At 32.4% G+C, this 17,723-nt stretch overlaps 1 protein-coding gene and 2 pseudogenes across 1 annotated transcript; all 3 read right to left on the bottom strand.

The window, feature by feature from the left end:
- Positions 1–2,075: 2,075 nt before the first annotated feature.
- On the bottom strand, positions 2,076–4,617 carry LOC114423942 (annotated as a pseudogene).
- A 917-nt stretch (positions 4,618–5,534) lies between these two features.
- On the bottom strand, positions 5,535–10,649 carry LOC114422277 (linoleate 9S-lipoxygenase-like). The gene is made up of 9 exons (XM_028388557.1): positions 10,336–10,649; positions 8,706–8,992; positions 8,353–8,593; positions 7,789–8,109; positions 7,617–7,702; positions 7,397–7,504; positions 6,965–7,269; positions 6,613–6,876; positions 5,535–6,478 (listed from the first exon to the last, which is right to left on the bottom strand). The coding sequence occupies exons 1-9, from the start codon at positions 10,571–10,573 to the stop codon at positions 5,722–5,724; spliced, it is 2,607 nt and encodes an 868-aa protein (XP_028244358.1). The 5' UTR covers positions 10,574–10,649; the 3' UTR covers positions 5,535–5,721.
- Positions 10,650–13,480: 2,831 nt separating this feature from the next.
- Positions 13,481–16,820, bottom strand: LOC114423941 (annotated as a pseudogene).
- Positions 16,821–17,723: the final 903 nt, after the last annotated feature.

Here is a 17,723-nt window from a genome sequence, read left to right as displayed (position 1 = left end):
ATTTTGGTCATTAGTATGTTAATTAAATTGTAATATCATTTATTTAATATTTCATAAAAACATGTAGCTGTAGCCTTTTGTGTCATTTAATCAAATAATTTAGGATTTTTATTAGTTTTAAATATGAAATAAATTCTGTTATGAAAAAATTACTTCGTACTAATATATAATAAAAAAATATAATTCAAACTTAAATTTAATTTATATTTTAAATCAAATCAATTATAAGATGAATTACTTTTTTTTATTTGAATCATTTTTCTCTTTAAAACTAATCTAATCCTATCCACCAATCCCTTTATGTATTACATTTTAGGTTTCCAATTGCAAAATAATAGTATAACATTTCCTAATAATAATAATAATAATAATTTCCACTAAAATAATTATTAGGCACACATATGAAAAATTGAGAGTATATTTAATAAGTAGCTCTAATAATTTATAAAAGTTACGTCGAGTTATCGTCAAAAAAAAGGAAAAAAAAGTCACTTCGAGTTATTTTGAAGAAAAAATACTTCAATTAGCTTGTAAGTCAATTTAATTAAAATAAGCCGATTCTTAAAAAAAAACTAAAATAAGCTAATTTATAACCTTTGAGCCAGCTTATAAACTTATTTTATTATTTTGGTTAAACTAGTTTATAAGATAGTCAAAATAACTCACAAACTACTAAAATAATTTATCAAACACAATTTTAATACAAAATTGTAAACAAGTGAAGGCAATGAAAACTTAAGAATTTAAATATAATTTATTAATAGTATACATCATATATTGTAGATAAATTGATTATTATCTTTAATTTTATATATAAGAAGTAACTATTTAATTCATTAATATTAATAAAAGTTGTTAAATTAATAAATAATAAAATAGAACTTTTATTAAAAAACTATCCATAGAATTAATTGGCGGGTGGTTAAATATGATGAGACTGGCAGACTTTCTTTGGCTGGACTTATTGTGGCTGTTGGAACATAATTAGACCCATTGTTGACCATTACCCAATGGAGAGCTTCTCTAGTGCATTGGACACAGCCTTACTGGAACAAGCTCACAAGCTAGCTTTGTCTCAGCTCTTATTACTACACAAAATGGAACTAGCTGAAGCTACAGCTCTAACTTGGGTCATCCAAAAAGGAATCAACCATCTGGTTTTTGAAACTGATTGCAAGCACTCTCAGACTTATTCGGTCATACTTTAAGATAATTATTTCAAGTTTTATTATTCATTTAATTTTTATAATTTTTAAATTTATTTCTTTTAATTCTTATAATTAATAAGTGAGTTTTGTAGTTTTTAAAATTTACATTTTAATTCTTAAAATTGTTTATAATAGATTTTTTAAGACTGCCAAAGATTAAACTGAAAACCTAAAAGTATAAAAATATGTTTTAAATAATAGAATATTTTAATTGGGATAAAAGAAATTATGCTTAATAACAATTATGCATAATAAGAAAAAAATAAATTGTCTCTAAATCGTGCCTTATTCAAGTGATATTTTCGTCTTGTATTTATTAAGTTGCAGAAATAGATTATACAGTATTGTATACGGAAAAAAAATCTGAAATTTATCTTTATCATTTTTGAATTTTTTAAGTTTTAGTTAACATATGATAAAGTTTATAATGACAGAGTAACAAAAGTCCAACACGATTGATAATATGCTGACAATTTGATTCGAATTTGAGTTAATTCGAATTCACATATCACTCTCACACTTAATTAAAAAAAAAACTCTAAAACCGCTGACCAATTGCCATAGCCAACTTCAGCAGTATCATAATTCATTGTCATCTTTGTTTACAAGCTTTATTAAACCACATACGTAACTTGCATTTCATGTTACAAGTCTAGCATGGAACAGCAGAGTACAGAGATAATAGTTATTATTCCAATTTTTAAATAAAGTTCCATTGCATGCTGCAAATCTAGCTTTGTTTCTGAATTCTGATACAAAACATCATAGCATCCACAAACATACACGATAATCATACATAGGGGAATGAAAGAATTAGATTCGTTTTTATTTAAGATTCAACTCAATGATAATAAACCTCTTGAGAATTTAGATGAATATACTATTAGGAATGCCTCTCTTCACTAGAAGGATAGAGCAGAGTGTAAGGCATCTTCAACGGGACACATCGATTCCTCAGTCTCTCATCTGTGCATCAGAAGTCCAACTATCACCACCGCCATCTCTTTGTCCAAGGTATAAATTATCAGAAGCATGCATTGATAAATGACAACACCTCTGTGAGTGTAAGGGTCTGATTCTTTGCCTTCAGGGGAGCCTTTCTCAGGTATGAAACCCCTGCTGAGGGTTGATCGGTTAAGGACATAACCTCCATATGGATACTGTCTTATGAGAGTTGTGCAAAGTTCAATCAACTCTTCACGAGTTTGCATCTTTGGCCACCATGGCTCATTTTTCTTGTTAGCATGACCAACCTCTACGAGTTCTTTCCAAAAGGCTTGGAGTTCACTATCAGAAGCATAATGATAGTCCTCTATCAGAAGACGAATGCCATGTGAGGAAGCTGAATCCTCAACAGCCACTCCTCTAGACTCCTCTAGATAACAATCAAGGAAATATTAGTTAACATAAAAGATTAGGGAAAATATACTTTTGGTCCTGTATTTTTTGGTCAAACTTAGTCTTAGTATCTGTACTTTTAAATTGATATATTCAGTTATATGTTAACTAAAAATAGGTAAATTAGTAACTCCCTAGTCCCTACTAATTTAGTGAGCATATTGATGTGGTAAATGATTTCAAATCGCTATAAACTATTGTTAAATCATATCACCAATCACACACATCAGCAAAATGTTTGCCACATTTGTATATTCACTAACAGAGTTTGTAGAGAGGGACAAAATTCACAATTTTTTTTAATAAAAATGAAAAACTGAATTCATCAATTTTAAAATGCAAGAACTAAGATAAACATTGACTAAAAATATAGGAATCATAGAAACTTTTTTTTTTTGCCTTAGGAGCATTTTTTTAACTTGTAAGATAAGGATTACCTTTTAACAAGATCAGCAGGTATAGCTTACTCACTCAAAACACAATCCTTGTATGCAACAGAAGACATTTACATAGAACAGCGTCCCCGCAAAAATTTTGTTCTTTAATGCCATCACCATTGTCCAGGACTAACCTTGCAAGTGAATTGATGTTCATCGTGTCACGATATTGCGGAAGAAGTTTGTGAATAGGGTGAACCACACTAATATGCCTGTTTGTTGCTATCACGAATGGCTCAACATCTGCATGGGTGTCTAACCTGTCATACATGTAAAGCTATTAAAGAGTAACTCATAAATAGGTAAGCTAAGTTTGACTGCATAAATGTTGGTGATGGCATGAGTCATTCACGACCACATAAGCCTTCGCAAGTTACCAAATAAAAGCTTCAATACCTCGTTCTACCAGAAGGTAAAATTAATAGGATTGTTAACTCATTGTCAAATGTACTAAATTGTCTTAAGTAATAAAATATAGATTCAAACCCAATTTATAAGTAGGGATAAAAAATTTAAAATAGAAGATAAAGAGATGTATGAGATAAGATAAAAATTTAAAAGAAAAGATACGAGATTTAAAAAGATAAAAAATTTAAAGATAAGAAAAGTAAAAAATAAGGTGATGATAAAAAGATATTCTAGAATACAAATATGTTGGGGCCTAATTTATCTATTTTTTTCTCCCAAATTTCTTTATAAAGATAAAAATAATAAATTGCATTAAGATGAGATTATGCATGAAATAGACTAAATGAATATCAATCTATTTCTAGTAATAATTTCATTTAGATAGTCTTTCTCAGTTTTTTAAAAAATAGCAATTTTTCAATGCATCATTAGAGGCTTTACACTTTAGAGGTTGATATGAATAGAAGAAGATGGATGGATAAAGGAAGAGAAAGAGATGATGAGCATAGAAAGAGGGTTTCCCCTATTAGAGATACTCAGGCTTAGGATGTATTAGAGAGTTCTGAGTCTCCGGGGTAGTGTAGGGATTGGTATCCTAATTTCCTTCTGCTTCCTACTCCTTTTATAGGTCTAAGGTAGCTTACTCTTCACGCTGGCTTCACGTTGAGTACGGGCTTTCGTGCTAAGCGCACCTTTGGGCTTCCTCGTTTGCCTTCTTCGTGCTAAGCCTTGAGCTTTTCCGCTTAGCGAGGGTGCGCGCTAAGCCTGGATTGCGTGTTAAGCAAGCTGTCCAGTTCTTCCAATTTTTCTTCAACGCTTTTTTTCTTCCAATTTTTGCATCAATTTTCCTCCAAAGCATTTGAAACTTCTTCTTTTAATTTTTGTTAATAAAAAACTACAAAGATATTAATTTCTTTATTATTTTATTAAAAACAATAGTAAAGTAAAGAAATTGCAATCATTCTTAGCCAAAATTGACTATCAAATTAACTCAAATTTCGCAGTTATCAAGGACCAAAATTATCACCCTGAGGATGTGGCCTACTTAGCTCAATGGCCAATGGCTTTAAAGTTCCATTATCTTGCAACAAAAGGATATTTATGGTAGCATAGGCCTTTGTGTTGGTTTCGTTTATTATACTAGTGGCTCGATCACCCTCTAACATGATTCTATAATTTCAATTGTAATTGGAAAATTCCTTTGAATTACAAACTAAAGAAGACAACCAATCGATTTTATGCCTAAGGATAAGGGAAAGATGATTGGTCATCGTTAAAACCCTTTGTCTTAATGCAAGTATCTTGTTTACACTAATTCGGGGGATTGATAGTATAATCAAGGGATTCAGACTTGAATAAATTTGTGAATTGATGATAATATAAACTTATTTGAATAGTAATTTGTGATGATTGCATGTTAGGAAGTCCAATGAAGTTAAATCCTGGTGATCCTTCTCATCGATTGAAACCTTGTTTATTGTGCATGCCAAGTGTTTGATAGTTCCAAAACTCCATCCTTTTGCTTTTTAATCTTTATTTTGATGCAATCTTATTTAATTTGAGTTATTTTCAACAAAATCTTCAAATCAATATTTCTTTCCCTTACTTTCCTTGATTTTCTTGATTTTATACATATTGTTATTTAGATTTAATTAATCTCAATTCCAAATTATTAAGAATTATCAATTTATCAGACAAGTTTCTGTGAAGACGATACTTATTTATTGCTTTATTACTTGAGCAATTTGATACTCTTGCCAAAATCCCAACACTCAACAATTGATAAATTGGATTTTCGTTTCCATCATCGGAATTATTGTATTCATTTCCCCAATGTAGATTGTATCTAATTTTTATTCAAAAGCAGCACCTGTGCTCCTAAATGAAGACAGAACACATGAAACACCTAGTTCCTTTCTATACAGTAATGCGTAATATGATCATGTATTTCATGTCCACAGTTACGCACTTGGTCTATCTCTTTTTGGACAGAACTCGAGCTTTGCCAAAGTCAACTTAGGCAACATCATAATTTGAATTGATTGCCAGTTTTGTAACAATCTTTGGTGGTTTAAATATACTATTTTGAAGCATGAAATAAGTACTTCATATTTCAAATCTAGCATGGTACAAAGTAGTGACATAGCAGTTTTTATTAATGCAAAACGTCACAACATCCAAACATACACAATAACCATACATAGGGGGAATGAAGGAAATGAATCCCTTCTAATCCTTTATTTAAGATTCAACACAACCATGCCACCTCTTTAGATAGAGATACTATTAGGAATGCCTCTGAAAGTCAACCCTTCCTCACTAGAAGGATAAAGCAGTGTGTAAGGCATCTTCACAGGGCCATATCGATTCCTCAGGGTCTCATCATTGTTCCTTTGGATGAGCTTTTGCTCAATTTCAGCCAACTTATTTCCAAATCTCTTGAAGGCTTGTATTATCTGTGCATCAGAAGTCCAACCATTACCACCATCTCTCTGTCCAAGGTATAACTCATCAGAAGCATGCCTTGACAAGACCTCTATGATTGTAAGGTCAGTAAGGGTCTCATTCTTCCCTGTAATTGTTTTCAAATACGCCTTTTGAGGGTTCTTAGCAAGCTCATCATACTCAGGAGACCCTTTCTCAGGCATGAATCGCCTGCTAAGAGTTGGTCGGTTAAGGATGTAACCTCCATATGGATACTGTCCAAAATTAACAGCTGCATGAAGGGCTGAAGCAGTCCATATGAGGATGGTGCAAGAATCAATCAACTCTTGGCGAGTTTTCATCTTCCCCCACCATGGCTCATTTTTCTTGTCACCATGACCAACCTCTACAAGTTCTTTCCAAAAGGCTTGGAGTTCAGCATCTTGTGCAATAGCAGCATCTGACTTGTAGTAGAAAGAGACATATTCTTGGACCCATGACTTGATAGTAGCCCATATCTCTAATCCATCAGCAGCATAAGGATAGTCCTCTATCAAAAGACGAAGGCCATGTGGAGAAGATGAATCCTTAACAGCCACACCTCTAGATAACAAGCAAAAGAAAATAACATTAACATCAAAAAGTTATTTTGACATCAAATTTTATTTTATCTTAAGTAATGAATAGACCTAGAATCTAAATATTTTAGGTACGTGCTTATAACTTGTAAGGATTACCTCTTAACAAGATCAGCAGGTAGTGCTTGCTCAGTGAAAACCCAATCCTTGTATACAACAGCAGACATTTCCAAAGAATATCCTCCCCACAAGAATGTTGATTCTATAATACCCTCTGCATTCACCAGGACATTTCGCGCCAGTGAATTTATGTTCATAGTGTCACGATAGTGTGGAAGCAGAAGCTTGTGAATAGGATGAACCACACTAAGATGTCTGTTTGTTGCTATGATGAATGGCTCAACAACTGCGTGGGTGTTTAACCTGTCATACATGTGAAGATATAAATTAAATAACTCACAAATAGAAAAACTAAGTTTGATAGTAAGAATGTCATTAGAAAAATTTATACCAATGGCTGACAAGTTGGTGAAAGCAAGAGTCATTTACGACTGCATAAGCCTTGGCAAGTAGCCAAATAGAAGCTTCAACACCTTGGTTTGCCGGAAGGTAAACATTACTAACAGGACCATAATTATCACCCCGAGGATGTGGCTTACTTAGCTCAATGGCTAGTGGCTTTAAAGTTCCATTATCTTGCAAGAAAATGATGGTCCTAGTAGCATAGGCCTTGGTGTCGGTTGCATTAATTTTCCTCAAATAAGGAAAGATTGTATCATGGTGATCTAGTATGAACAATCTGTTGTGTTGGATAGCCTGCTCAACCAAAAATAATTTTAGTCCTTGCGACCCATTTCAATCATATCAAAACAAATCGATGTTGCAGCGAATTTTTCAAAGAAATGTTGCTGTCTAAGTAAAGATAAAAAGAATGTGGATTTACCTGTTCTACAGTGAGTCCACCTAAGTTTGGCTCCAAGTGTTGTTTGGCTATTGTACTGGTATTATCACCGTAGAGCTGGCTATCTAGCTTGCTCTTTGGTGGGAACTCCTGCAATAAATTTAATTGGCAATGAGGTAAGGTTATCAACTGCAAACATAACAAGTGAATCAACTATTTTTAGTTTCTTTGTTCTTGCTTAACAGTAAAATAGTAAATTTACCTGAAGTCTTTTAATAATGTGTGGATTCACACCAGCAATCATTTCTCTTGTGAATTCTTCATCAGTCATCCATGCAGACTGCTCCACTGCTCCAAGTAAGAACATTGCAAAAGATCTACTAATCAGCTTACTTTGTTATTTGAAATTAAATATTAGTATATTTCAAATATACCTTGAACCACTTTAGGTGTTGGAAACTTAAGGGCCTGTTCGCCATCAGTTCTGAAGAGTTCTTTGAACAATGGTATAGGGCTAAGCTGGCTAAGTGTATCAGTAGGTAACTTAATTCCACCATCATAGAGTCCTCGCACGTCATCGAAGCTATTAAACTCAGGCTGATTGAACTGTAGCCTAAGTGCAGATTGTAATTTGGGTATGACATTTTGAGATGCAGACTTAAGTATATAAACAAGAAAATCCGATGACTTCAGGTGACCAAATGATTCATCTCTTGGAAGGTAAACAAAGTCACTGCGACTCTCACTTTTAGGATCTGGTAAGATTATAAGAGTAGCATATATATTGGCAACTAATAATAATAATAATTTTTGAATCATTGCAGAGAAAATGTTTAGATCAACACAACAAAAGACATTTACAACAACAAAATAGAAACTGAGTTTCCAAGAAACAACTTATTAAATGTTGATCACATTTTAGCATTTCATTTGTGCTAAAATAGCATAAAGTAAACATCACAAAAAAATGTTTGAGTCTTAGAACAGAAGCCTTATACCTTTCTTAGATTTTTTTCTACCAGTTCTTCCCCTACGAGGGTAAGGCAAGGTGGTGGATCCTCCAAGAACTGGACGAGCCAATCTGGCATTGGAGTCAGGATCACCTAAATCATTGTAGACATCATAGTCATAGATCCTTTCATGTTCTTGGCGCTCTCCTGTTCCATCTCCTCTCAAAGTCTTCAATTCTTCTTCTCTATACTTCACTAGTGGACCCGGTGTTTCACTTGGAAGGTATGTCTACATTTATATTTAAGAAATTTTCTTTTTGATTCATGATGTCAATTTCTGGGAAATACAATTTAAATTCAACAAATTAACTATTTTACTAGGGTGAATATATATGGTTTACCTTGTTTGCAAAGAAAATGCGGTCACTTTTGTATTTTTTGGAATTGTAAACCCATGAGTTGCAAAGGAAGTGGATGGATCCATGGTTAGGAATGTCTTCAAGAGTCAAACTCACAAGGAAGAATTCAACTTGCATAAAATTCTCAATGTAAAACGCTCCAGGTATTCCCATGTCAGTGTCCCATTCAAAATGAACATTGAATGCAGATTGGCCTGCTCCCAAGGTTGGAAGGGAGGTAACAATACCTTCCAAAAATGTTTGCTTTCCAACTTTCCCTTTTCCACTTCCTACAGAAAATAAGAAAAAAAAAAATTGCACTCGTCAAATTCTTAATTATTGAAGTTGATTTTCAATTTTCAGCAAGGATGATTGTCATGTAACACTTCTGATGACTAATCATGTAGCTATTCAAATCAAGTCTTTTACAGCTCAATTACAAAAAATGTGTAAGTTGTTTTTTCCTCCTACTTCATTTCCGTTCATCCAAGTGGCTTGTGTATGAATCTAAGTATCTAACACACTTTTAGAGGTACAATTTATAGTTATAAACCGTTGATTATAAAAACTGATTTTAGATTGTCATAAAATTATATACATATATAACAATTTTTTTTAAGGAAAAAGTTGTTAAAATATCACTTTTATATATATATATATATATATATATATATATATATATATATATATATATATATATATATATAATTTTATCTAGAATTGTCTCAAATAAAAGATACTGTGATCTAGATAAAAAATTATTTTTATCTTAAAATAAAAAATGATAAAGAAAGATATTAATTTAACACACATGACCGTAGTTGAGGTCGTAATTAAATTTCCTTCAAATAATATTTTTGTTTTTCCTTTTCTTAAAAGAAAAATATTACTATAACATTCACTCACAAATGGTGATGGGAAAATAAAAGAGGTGAAAAAAATGAAATAAGAGTGAGATGAAGAAAAAGTGTACAGATATAATAACCCAATTTAAAATGTGATGTACGATTATCATGCTCTTCTTAAAATGAGAGAACAAGAAAAACCTTGTTTTAGTTCATTAAAAACTCTTTATTAAGCCATCTTTAAGTTCAAGGGAATGAATAGTTTGAATCGGGTTCTATATGTCTCAGACTTCATTGAAACCATTAGAAAAAATAACAAATTAAAAACAGAAGTATTGTGGAGTATGAAATAGCCAACTGACAAGTATGATCTATTAATTTATTACTGAACTCATTTATAACATTAGACTTCATTACTGAAAAATTTATATATATATATAAATAAATTTTTCAATAATGATATTCATTTCACTCACTCTATCTCAACTCATTTCCATCTCTATTTTTTTTAATTTTTTTTTATCACATCACATTTTATATTAATCATTTTCTCTCTTTTTTTTTCCTCGATCTCTTTATCTCTCTCCAACATCTATTTTTTTTTTCTTCCTATCAACTCTTATGTCATGGATCATTTCTGAGAAGAAAAAAGAGTCGTCATTAACTTATCATCAGTTCCACAATCAACTTCATCGACACCATTGTAAAAAAAAATGTCATTGTGTTAGTGAATTAATGATGGTGTGTGTATGAGAAGAAGTGAGTAATGAGAAAAGTTAGTTAGTAACCATCAGAACTAGTGGCACTGATCAACCTGAGAGCCACGGATCGGCCCAAAAAGGAAGTGAGTGTGTCCACTGCGGTACCAATGACACCCCCTACAACACCGAGTGCACCGCCCGCGATACCACCTACACTCTTGGCAGAAGTAAGGGCGTTTACGTCCAACACATTCTTTTGCATCAACACCACTGTCCCCTTCACCTTATGCCCCCTGTTTATCAAACCTGTTACACCCGAAAACATCTTTCTTTGCAACAAAAAACGTTACACTCTCTTCTTTTTCTTTAAGACTAGCTAATAATAATAATAAAGAAAGAAATGCCCGTGGCTTGTGAAAAACAAAAGCAAAGGGGTGCAGAGTATTTATAGAGCCAAATTAACATCATGTTCATTGTTCAGAGGGTACTTCGTTGATCTTATCCGATATTTTCATTCTCACAACCCGTGAAAAACATGGTACCATGTGTAGGGCTGTTTAGATAATTGATTTAGTTCATTTATCATAAAAACTTGTATTTCTTTACTTTTACTATTTTTTTTCTTTCCTGTAAATTGGGATGTAAAACAATTTTCTTGTAAAAATACTTTTAGAATGCATGTATATAAAACAATTTACGTGGTATAAATCTTAAAAAAAAATGATTTTAAAACTTTATATTTAAATGATTATAAAACTCTAAAAATAAAAATGGTTGTCTTACCAACCATAATTGACACAAACATGATTGTTAAACTCTCGATTTAAATCGTAAAATCATACGATTTTACGATTCTATTAAGGGTTGACGAGTTAAATCGGAAGTAGAATCGAAATTGGAATAGATTCGTCCGATTTTGCATAGACTCGGACAAATTTGGGTAGACTCGCAAGTCTACTCTGAGTCCACGAGTTTACGGAAACCCAAAATAGCATCGTACAACAACCCCCGAAAATGACTCTCGTGATTCTCTCTACTCACTCACTTTGCCTTGTTCAAGCTACTAACCCCTGAAAATGACTCTCGCTAAGTTACTCGTGTCGTGGTGGTTGTCATCATCACTGTCGTGCTGCCATGCTAGACTGCTGAGTTAATCGCGTCATGGTGGTCCTCGTCATTGTTTGAAACTTGAAAGCCTTTACTCGTCAAAAGTCCTCATTTCATGACCTAGCTCCAAGCGTTGCTCCACGACGCTAAGGTGTTTTCTTTCTCAAAGCTTCTTTGTTAATTCATCTCTGTTAATTGAATGTTTGAAACAATGCTTATCAAGAGAGTATCTGTTAATTGAAATTCTGGCAAGACTATTGTTAGTTTCATTGTAGTGTTGAGTTTTGGGTTTTGTTGCTAAATTAAGGGAGTATCTGTTAATTAAAATCTCTGTTATTTGAAAGTTTGAAACAATGCTTAGTATTGAATTCTGGCAAAGCTAAGATGGTTCCCCGAACATGGACAAATTATCTGTTAATTGAAATTTTGGCTTCATCAAGGGTGGATAGTGGATTTTGTTGCTGCATTTTGGGTAGTGGATTCTGTTGCTACCTTTTGAGTAAACTTTTATGAGTTTACGAGTCAAGTTTATGGAGTCTCCACGATTCTACATAGAATCGCGAGTTTAACAACCATGGACACAAGTAATAATAATTTGTATCCTTTAATTAAGTGATCTAAAATTTAAATCTTGATTGATATTTGAAAATGTAATAAACTTTGTTGAGAGAAAAATACTCATTTTATATGTGTTCACGGATTAATCACTATCTCGAACAAGAAAAAATAAAATATCTTACCAACCAATATCATGATAGAAAAAAAAAAAAAAGATTATCTTTACGCTAAAGTACTCACCGTGCGTATTATAGGTGTGCATGTGGTTATCCCTTTATACACATGATTAAATGTGGAAAGAGAAATAATTAAGTAAATATGCTTAATTATATTTTTTACTCTCAATTTTTTAATTTTTGACAAATTTTATTTTCAACAAATTAATTTGGTGCATTTTATTCTTAACTTTTAGAAAACTTTACGAATTTTATTTTGGGTCATTTAATAATACTAAAAAATGATAAATGAAATTTTAAATGTTCAAATATTTAAAATAAAATATAAAAAAATCAGACAATTTTTATTATTAATAAAATTATATCAAAATTAAAACGTTATTAAATGTTTCAAGACAACACATTTTTGGTGGTAATTAACAGGAATATTACTAAGAGAAATTTTATAATTATCATATTAGTTTGGTTTTTAGGTCATTTTACTCAAATTCTTATTAAAATATAAATTTTAAATGCCAAATTAAACTTCATGGAAATGAACAATATAAAAAACATCGACAACGCGTTTGAAACATATTTGTATTATTAAATAAAAAACATTAAGTTATTAAGTAAAACCGAAGTGAAAATTATTTAATAATAAAAAATAATATTAAAAAAGCGCGTTAATAAATATTTCTAACACTTTTTCATCATATATTGATAGTGTGTTAAAGTATTAATCATATTAAAATATATTTTTTTAAAAAAATTAAAGCAAGTAAAAACATTTATGTACGAAAAAGTAATTAAAATCATCTATCAAAATATATTAAATGTTTTAATTAATTATAAATTGTAAACTATTCCTTTATAATTTTTATTAATGAAAATATATCAAATGTAACTTCAAGTCTATTAATAATCCGATTAATTAAAAAAAATAAAAAATATATCAAAGAGATATAGCTCAATTGATTGAGTAAGATGTATGAGTGTTGTAAACTTGATATTATCTTTGATTTCTATCAATTAAAAAATAAATAAAAGTATATGTTTTTAAAAACTAAAAATAAATATTTTCTTATTTAAAACACTAAAAAATATACAGCAATTTTAGCTAGTTTTTTTTTTTGGATAAACAGGGGGAAAATATACAACAATGATGTAGCAACTCTCACAGTTTGCCATATATTTTATCAAATTAACCTAGTTAGTGTAATAAATTATCAAAAGATGAAACCAAAAATATAAATAAAAGGACAAAATTTTTATTTTAACCTATCAATTTTTTCATAGATTATTGACGTGCATATCTAATTCCTATTATAATGATTAATTAATTTTTTTCAAGAAAGAAGCTCATATTATTTCATTCATTCATAATAATAAGAGTATGATACAATCGGGAATGTATATGCTGGAGACATTGTGGAGTAATAAAAAATCTGGACATTCTTGGAAAGGAGTGAGCGACCCGATTAACTTGTCTAGAAGAAAAACTCAAAGAAAGAGTTAGGGATATGGTTGAGAGCTTCTTTACAATTCTGCAGATCAATAGATCCAAATTCTGAGTGGACCATTGACAAGAAAGCAAGCCATCAGTAAGTTGCTTAGAGTCTGATTTAACGAATGTTTCAGATGACTTTTATTTATTTATATTACATTTTTAAATTTTCAAAATAGAGTTGTTATTTTAAAGGTAATTGCTAACTAGTTAGTTGTCGCAACTAACTAGTTAGGAATGGCTTCTGCAAGTCAAACCTTCTTAATTAAATGGAGATACTGTTAGGAATGCCTCTGCAAGTCAAACCTTCCTCACTAGAAGGATAGAGCAATGTGTAGGACATCTTCAGTGTCTCATCATTGTTCCTTTGGATGAGCTTTTGCTCAATTTCTGCCAACTTTTTTCCAAACCTCTTGAATGCCTCTAATGGTTGTGCATCACAAGTCCAAAATTCACTATCTCTCTGTCCAAGGTACAACTCATCAGAAGCATGCCTTGACAAGACCTCTATAATTGTAAGGTTTTTAAGGGCATCACTCTTCCCTGTAATTGTTTTCAAAAACACCTTTTGAGGGTTGGTCGGTTAAGGATATAGCCTCCATACAGATATTACCCAAAATTAACAGCTGCATGAAGGTCTGAAGCAGTCCATATGAGAGTGGAACAAGTTTGCATCTTTGGCCACCTTGCATTAATTTTCTGGTCAGCATGACCAACCTCTCTAACTTCTTTCCAGAAGGCTTGGAGTTCAGTGTCTTGTGCAATAGCAACATCTGACTTGTAGTAGAAACTGACATATTCTTCCACCCATGAGTGGATAGCAGACCATATCTCTAATCCATCAGCAGCATAGGGATAGTCCTCTATCAGAAGTCGAACAACACCGTGCAGCGAAGATGGATCCGCATCAGCCCGTCCTCTAGATAACAAGCAAGCAAAATAGCATTAACATCAAAAAGTATTTATTTGACATCACTTTTGTCATTTTTATCTTACATTAACGGATAGACCTTGAAACTAGATTTTTTAGGGACGTGCTTATATAACTTGTTAAGGATTTACCTTTTAACAAGATCATTAGGTAGTGAACTCCAAAGGAAATCCCAATCCTTGTATGCAACAGCAGACATTTCCAAAGCATGTTTTCCCCCCAAGAATGTTGATTCTATGATACCCTCTGCATTCACCAGGACATTCCGTGCTACTGCATTTATGTTCATTGTATCACGGTAGTGTGGAAGCAGAAGTTTGTGAATAGGATGAACCACACTAAGATGCCTGTTTGTTGCTATGATAAATGGCTCAACAACAGCGTGAGTGTGTAACCTGTCATACACGTAAAGATATTCGTAAACAATTCATAAATATAGAAAATGTAATTAAGTTTGATAGTAAGAGTGTGATTAGCAAGATTTATACCAATGGCTGACAAGTTGGTGATGGCATGAGTCATTTATGACCACATAAGCCTTGGCAAGTAGCCAAATGGAAGGTTAAGATTACTAACAGGACCAAATTTATCACCTTCAGGATGTGGCCTACTTAGCTCAATGGCCAATGGCTTTAAAGTTCCATTATCTTGCAAGAAAAGGATGGTTCTAGCAGCATAGGCCTTTGTGTCAGTTTCGTTTATTCGCCTCAAATATGGAAAGATTGTATCATGGTGGTCTAGATGGAACAATTTTCTGTTTTCCATAGCCTGTTCAACCAAAATTATTCTAGTCCTAGTAATTCATTTCAATCATATAAAAATTCAAAACAAATCGATTTTGCAGAGAATTCCTTCGAAGTAATTTTACTGTATAAGAAAAGAAAAGAAAAAGAATGTGGATTTACCTTTTCTACAGAGAGGCCACCCAAGTTAGGCTCCAAGTGTTCTCTGGTTATTGTACTAGTGTTATCGCCGTAGAGCTGTCTATCTAGCTTGCTCTCTGGTGGGAACTCAAACAACTGCAATAAATTTAATTTGATATGGGGTAAGTTACTTTGTAGCTAGCTAACTGCAAATTTAACAAGTGGATAATGTTATAGTTTTCTGTAGTTGCTTAACAGTAAAGTACTACTAGTAAATTTACCCGAAGCCATAATAACGGTTGGATTTACACCAGCAAGCATCTCTCTTACGAATTCCTCATCGGTCATCCATGCAGACTGCTCCGCTGCTCCAAATAAGAACATTTTTTAAAAGATTTATTAATCAGCCTACTTTGTTATTTGAAATTAAATATTGAAAGAGTATATTTCTAATATACCTTGATTTACTTTAGGCTTTGGAAACTTAAGGGCCTGTTCGCCTTCAGTTTGGAAGAGTTCCTTGAACAATGTTATAGGGCTAAGCTTGCTTAGTGCATCAGTAGGCAACTTAATTCCAACCTCATAGAGTCCATGCACGTCGTCAAAGCTAGTAAACTCAGGCTAGTTGAATTGCAGTCTAAGTGCAGATTGTAATTGAGGTATCACATTTTGAGCTGCAGATTTAAGTATAAACAAGGAAATCTGATAACTTCAAGTGGCCAAATGATTCATCCCTCGGAATGTAAACAAAGTTGCTGCGACTCTCACTTTTAGGATCTGTTTAAGATATATATTGGTAAAATGTATGTTAACAACATCAACAAACAACAATAATTTTAATTAAAATTCATAGGATAGGAACTGTTTAGATCAGCAAGAGAACTGAAAAAGGCATAGATTAGCAGCCTTACCTTTCTTAGATGGTTTTCTGCCAGTTCTACACCTCCGAGGGTATGGCAACGTGTCGGATCCTCCGAGAACCGGACGGCCCAATCTGTCATTGGTGTCAGGATCGCCCAAATCATTGTAAACATCATAATCATATATCCTGTAATGTTCTTGGCGCTCTTCTGTTCCATCTCCTCTCAAAGTATTCAATTCTTCTTCTCTATACTCTACTAGTGGACCCAGTATTTCGCTTGGAAGGTATGTCTACAATATTTACATTTATTTATATGTAACGAATTTTCTCATCGATGATGTGCAACTTTAAAGAAATTCAATTTTAAATTCAACAAAACTACATGCTTGCTTGGTACGTAGGTGATGAATTGTGTGTACCTGGTTTGAAAAGAAAATGCGGTCATTTTGTACTTATTTGCATTGTAAATCCATGAGTTTCAAACAAAGTGCATGGTTCCATGGTTAGGAACGTCTTCAAGAGTCAAACTCACAAGGTAGAACTCAACATGCATAAAATTCTGAATGTAGAACACTCCAGGAATTCCCATGTCACCGTCCCATTCAAAATGAAGATCAAATGCAGACTGGCCAGCTCCCAAGGTTGGTAGGGAAGTAACATGTTTTTTTTTCTCTGAACTTTCATTATTTGTATGGTTTTTGTTGGAAATCTCACATCGTGATGCAATTACAATAGTGATTTAAGCATGTAGGTCTGAATCACGTTAAACAAAGTTATGTTATGAATGTAGACATGAGATGTCGAATCACATTAAATAAATTATTGTTGTGGATGTAGGCATGAAAGTTGAGAGATCAAACCACTTTAAATAAATTTATCATTTTTTTCTTATTTTATTTATGGTGTTGCTTTTTTAATTCTATTGTGTGTTCTTTCATTATTGTGCATGAAGAGATGAGTGGTTTTTCCTAATGATGGTATCAAAGCATGTCCTAATAATTGTTGTTGTGTTTATCGGACAACCCTCTATAGAGCCATTATCGAACCATCGGCATATGTTCGGTCCTGTAAATTTCACGCTTGAGAATTGAGATGTTCAGTCCTTGATGTGAGGAGAATATATTGGATATCTCACATCGACTAGTGATATGATCAAAATAGTGTATATAATTGAGGTGTAAACATGATCTTACAAGCTCGTTTTGTAAGATTAAGTTTAGCCCATAGTCACCATTCAAAGAGCCTTTGTCCCTAAACTTTTCTACAACCGGTAAACGTCCTCTAATTTCTTTTTTCCCTCATAACATTTAGGTTTTTCCGTCTATTTTATTACATTTACAGGCCTGAGACATCATTCCCAAAGTTGAATGCGTGTTCAAACCAAGCATGAATAATAAAACAGAAGTATCAGAAGCAAAAGGATAAACAGGCAATAACAAACTAATAAGCACAACTACACAGCAAAAGAAAATTTAGAAATAATTAATGAACA

Source organism: Glycine soja, chromosome 8 (assembly GCF_004193775.1).
Source record: "Glycine soja cultivar W05 chromosome 8, ASM419377v2, whole genome shotgun sequence".
In the NCBI taxonomy this organism is placed as follows: domain Eukaryota; kingdom Viridiplantae; phylum Streptophyta; class Magnoliopsida; order Fabales; family Fabaceae; genus Glycine; species Glycine soja.
This window is presented reverse-complemented; position numbering and strand designations above follow the sequence as displayed.

What these genes read in the sequence shown, in the direction of transcription:
- LOC114422277 (XM_028388557.1), bottom strand. Translation starts at nt 10,573, where the DNA reads ATGTTTTCGGGTGTAACAGGTTTGATAAACAGGGGGCATAAGGTGAAG. An exon ending in ACATTATTAAAAGACTTCAG is followed by an intron (nt 7,505 to 7,616) that starts GTAAATTTACTA and finishes AATTTATTGCAG; the next exon opens with GAGTTCCCACCAAAGAGCAA. An exon ending in GTGGACTCACTGTAGAACAG is followed by an intron (nt 7,270 to 7,396) that starts GTAAATCCACAT and finishes TTGGTTGAGCAG; the next exon opens with GCTATCCAACACAACAGATT.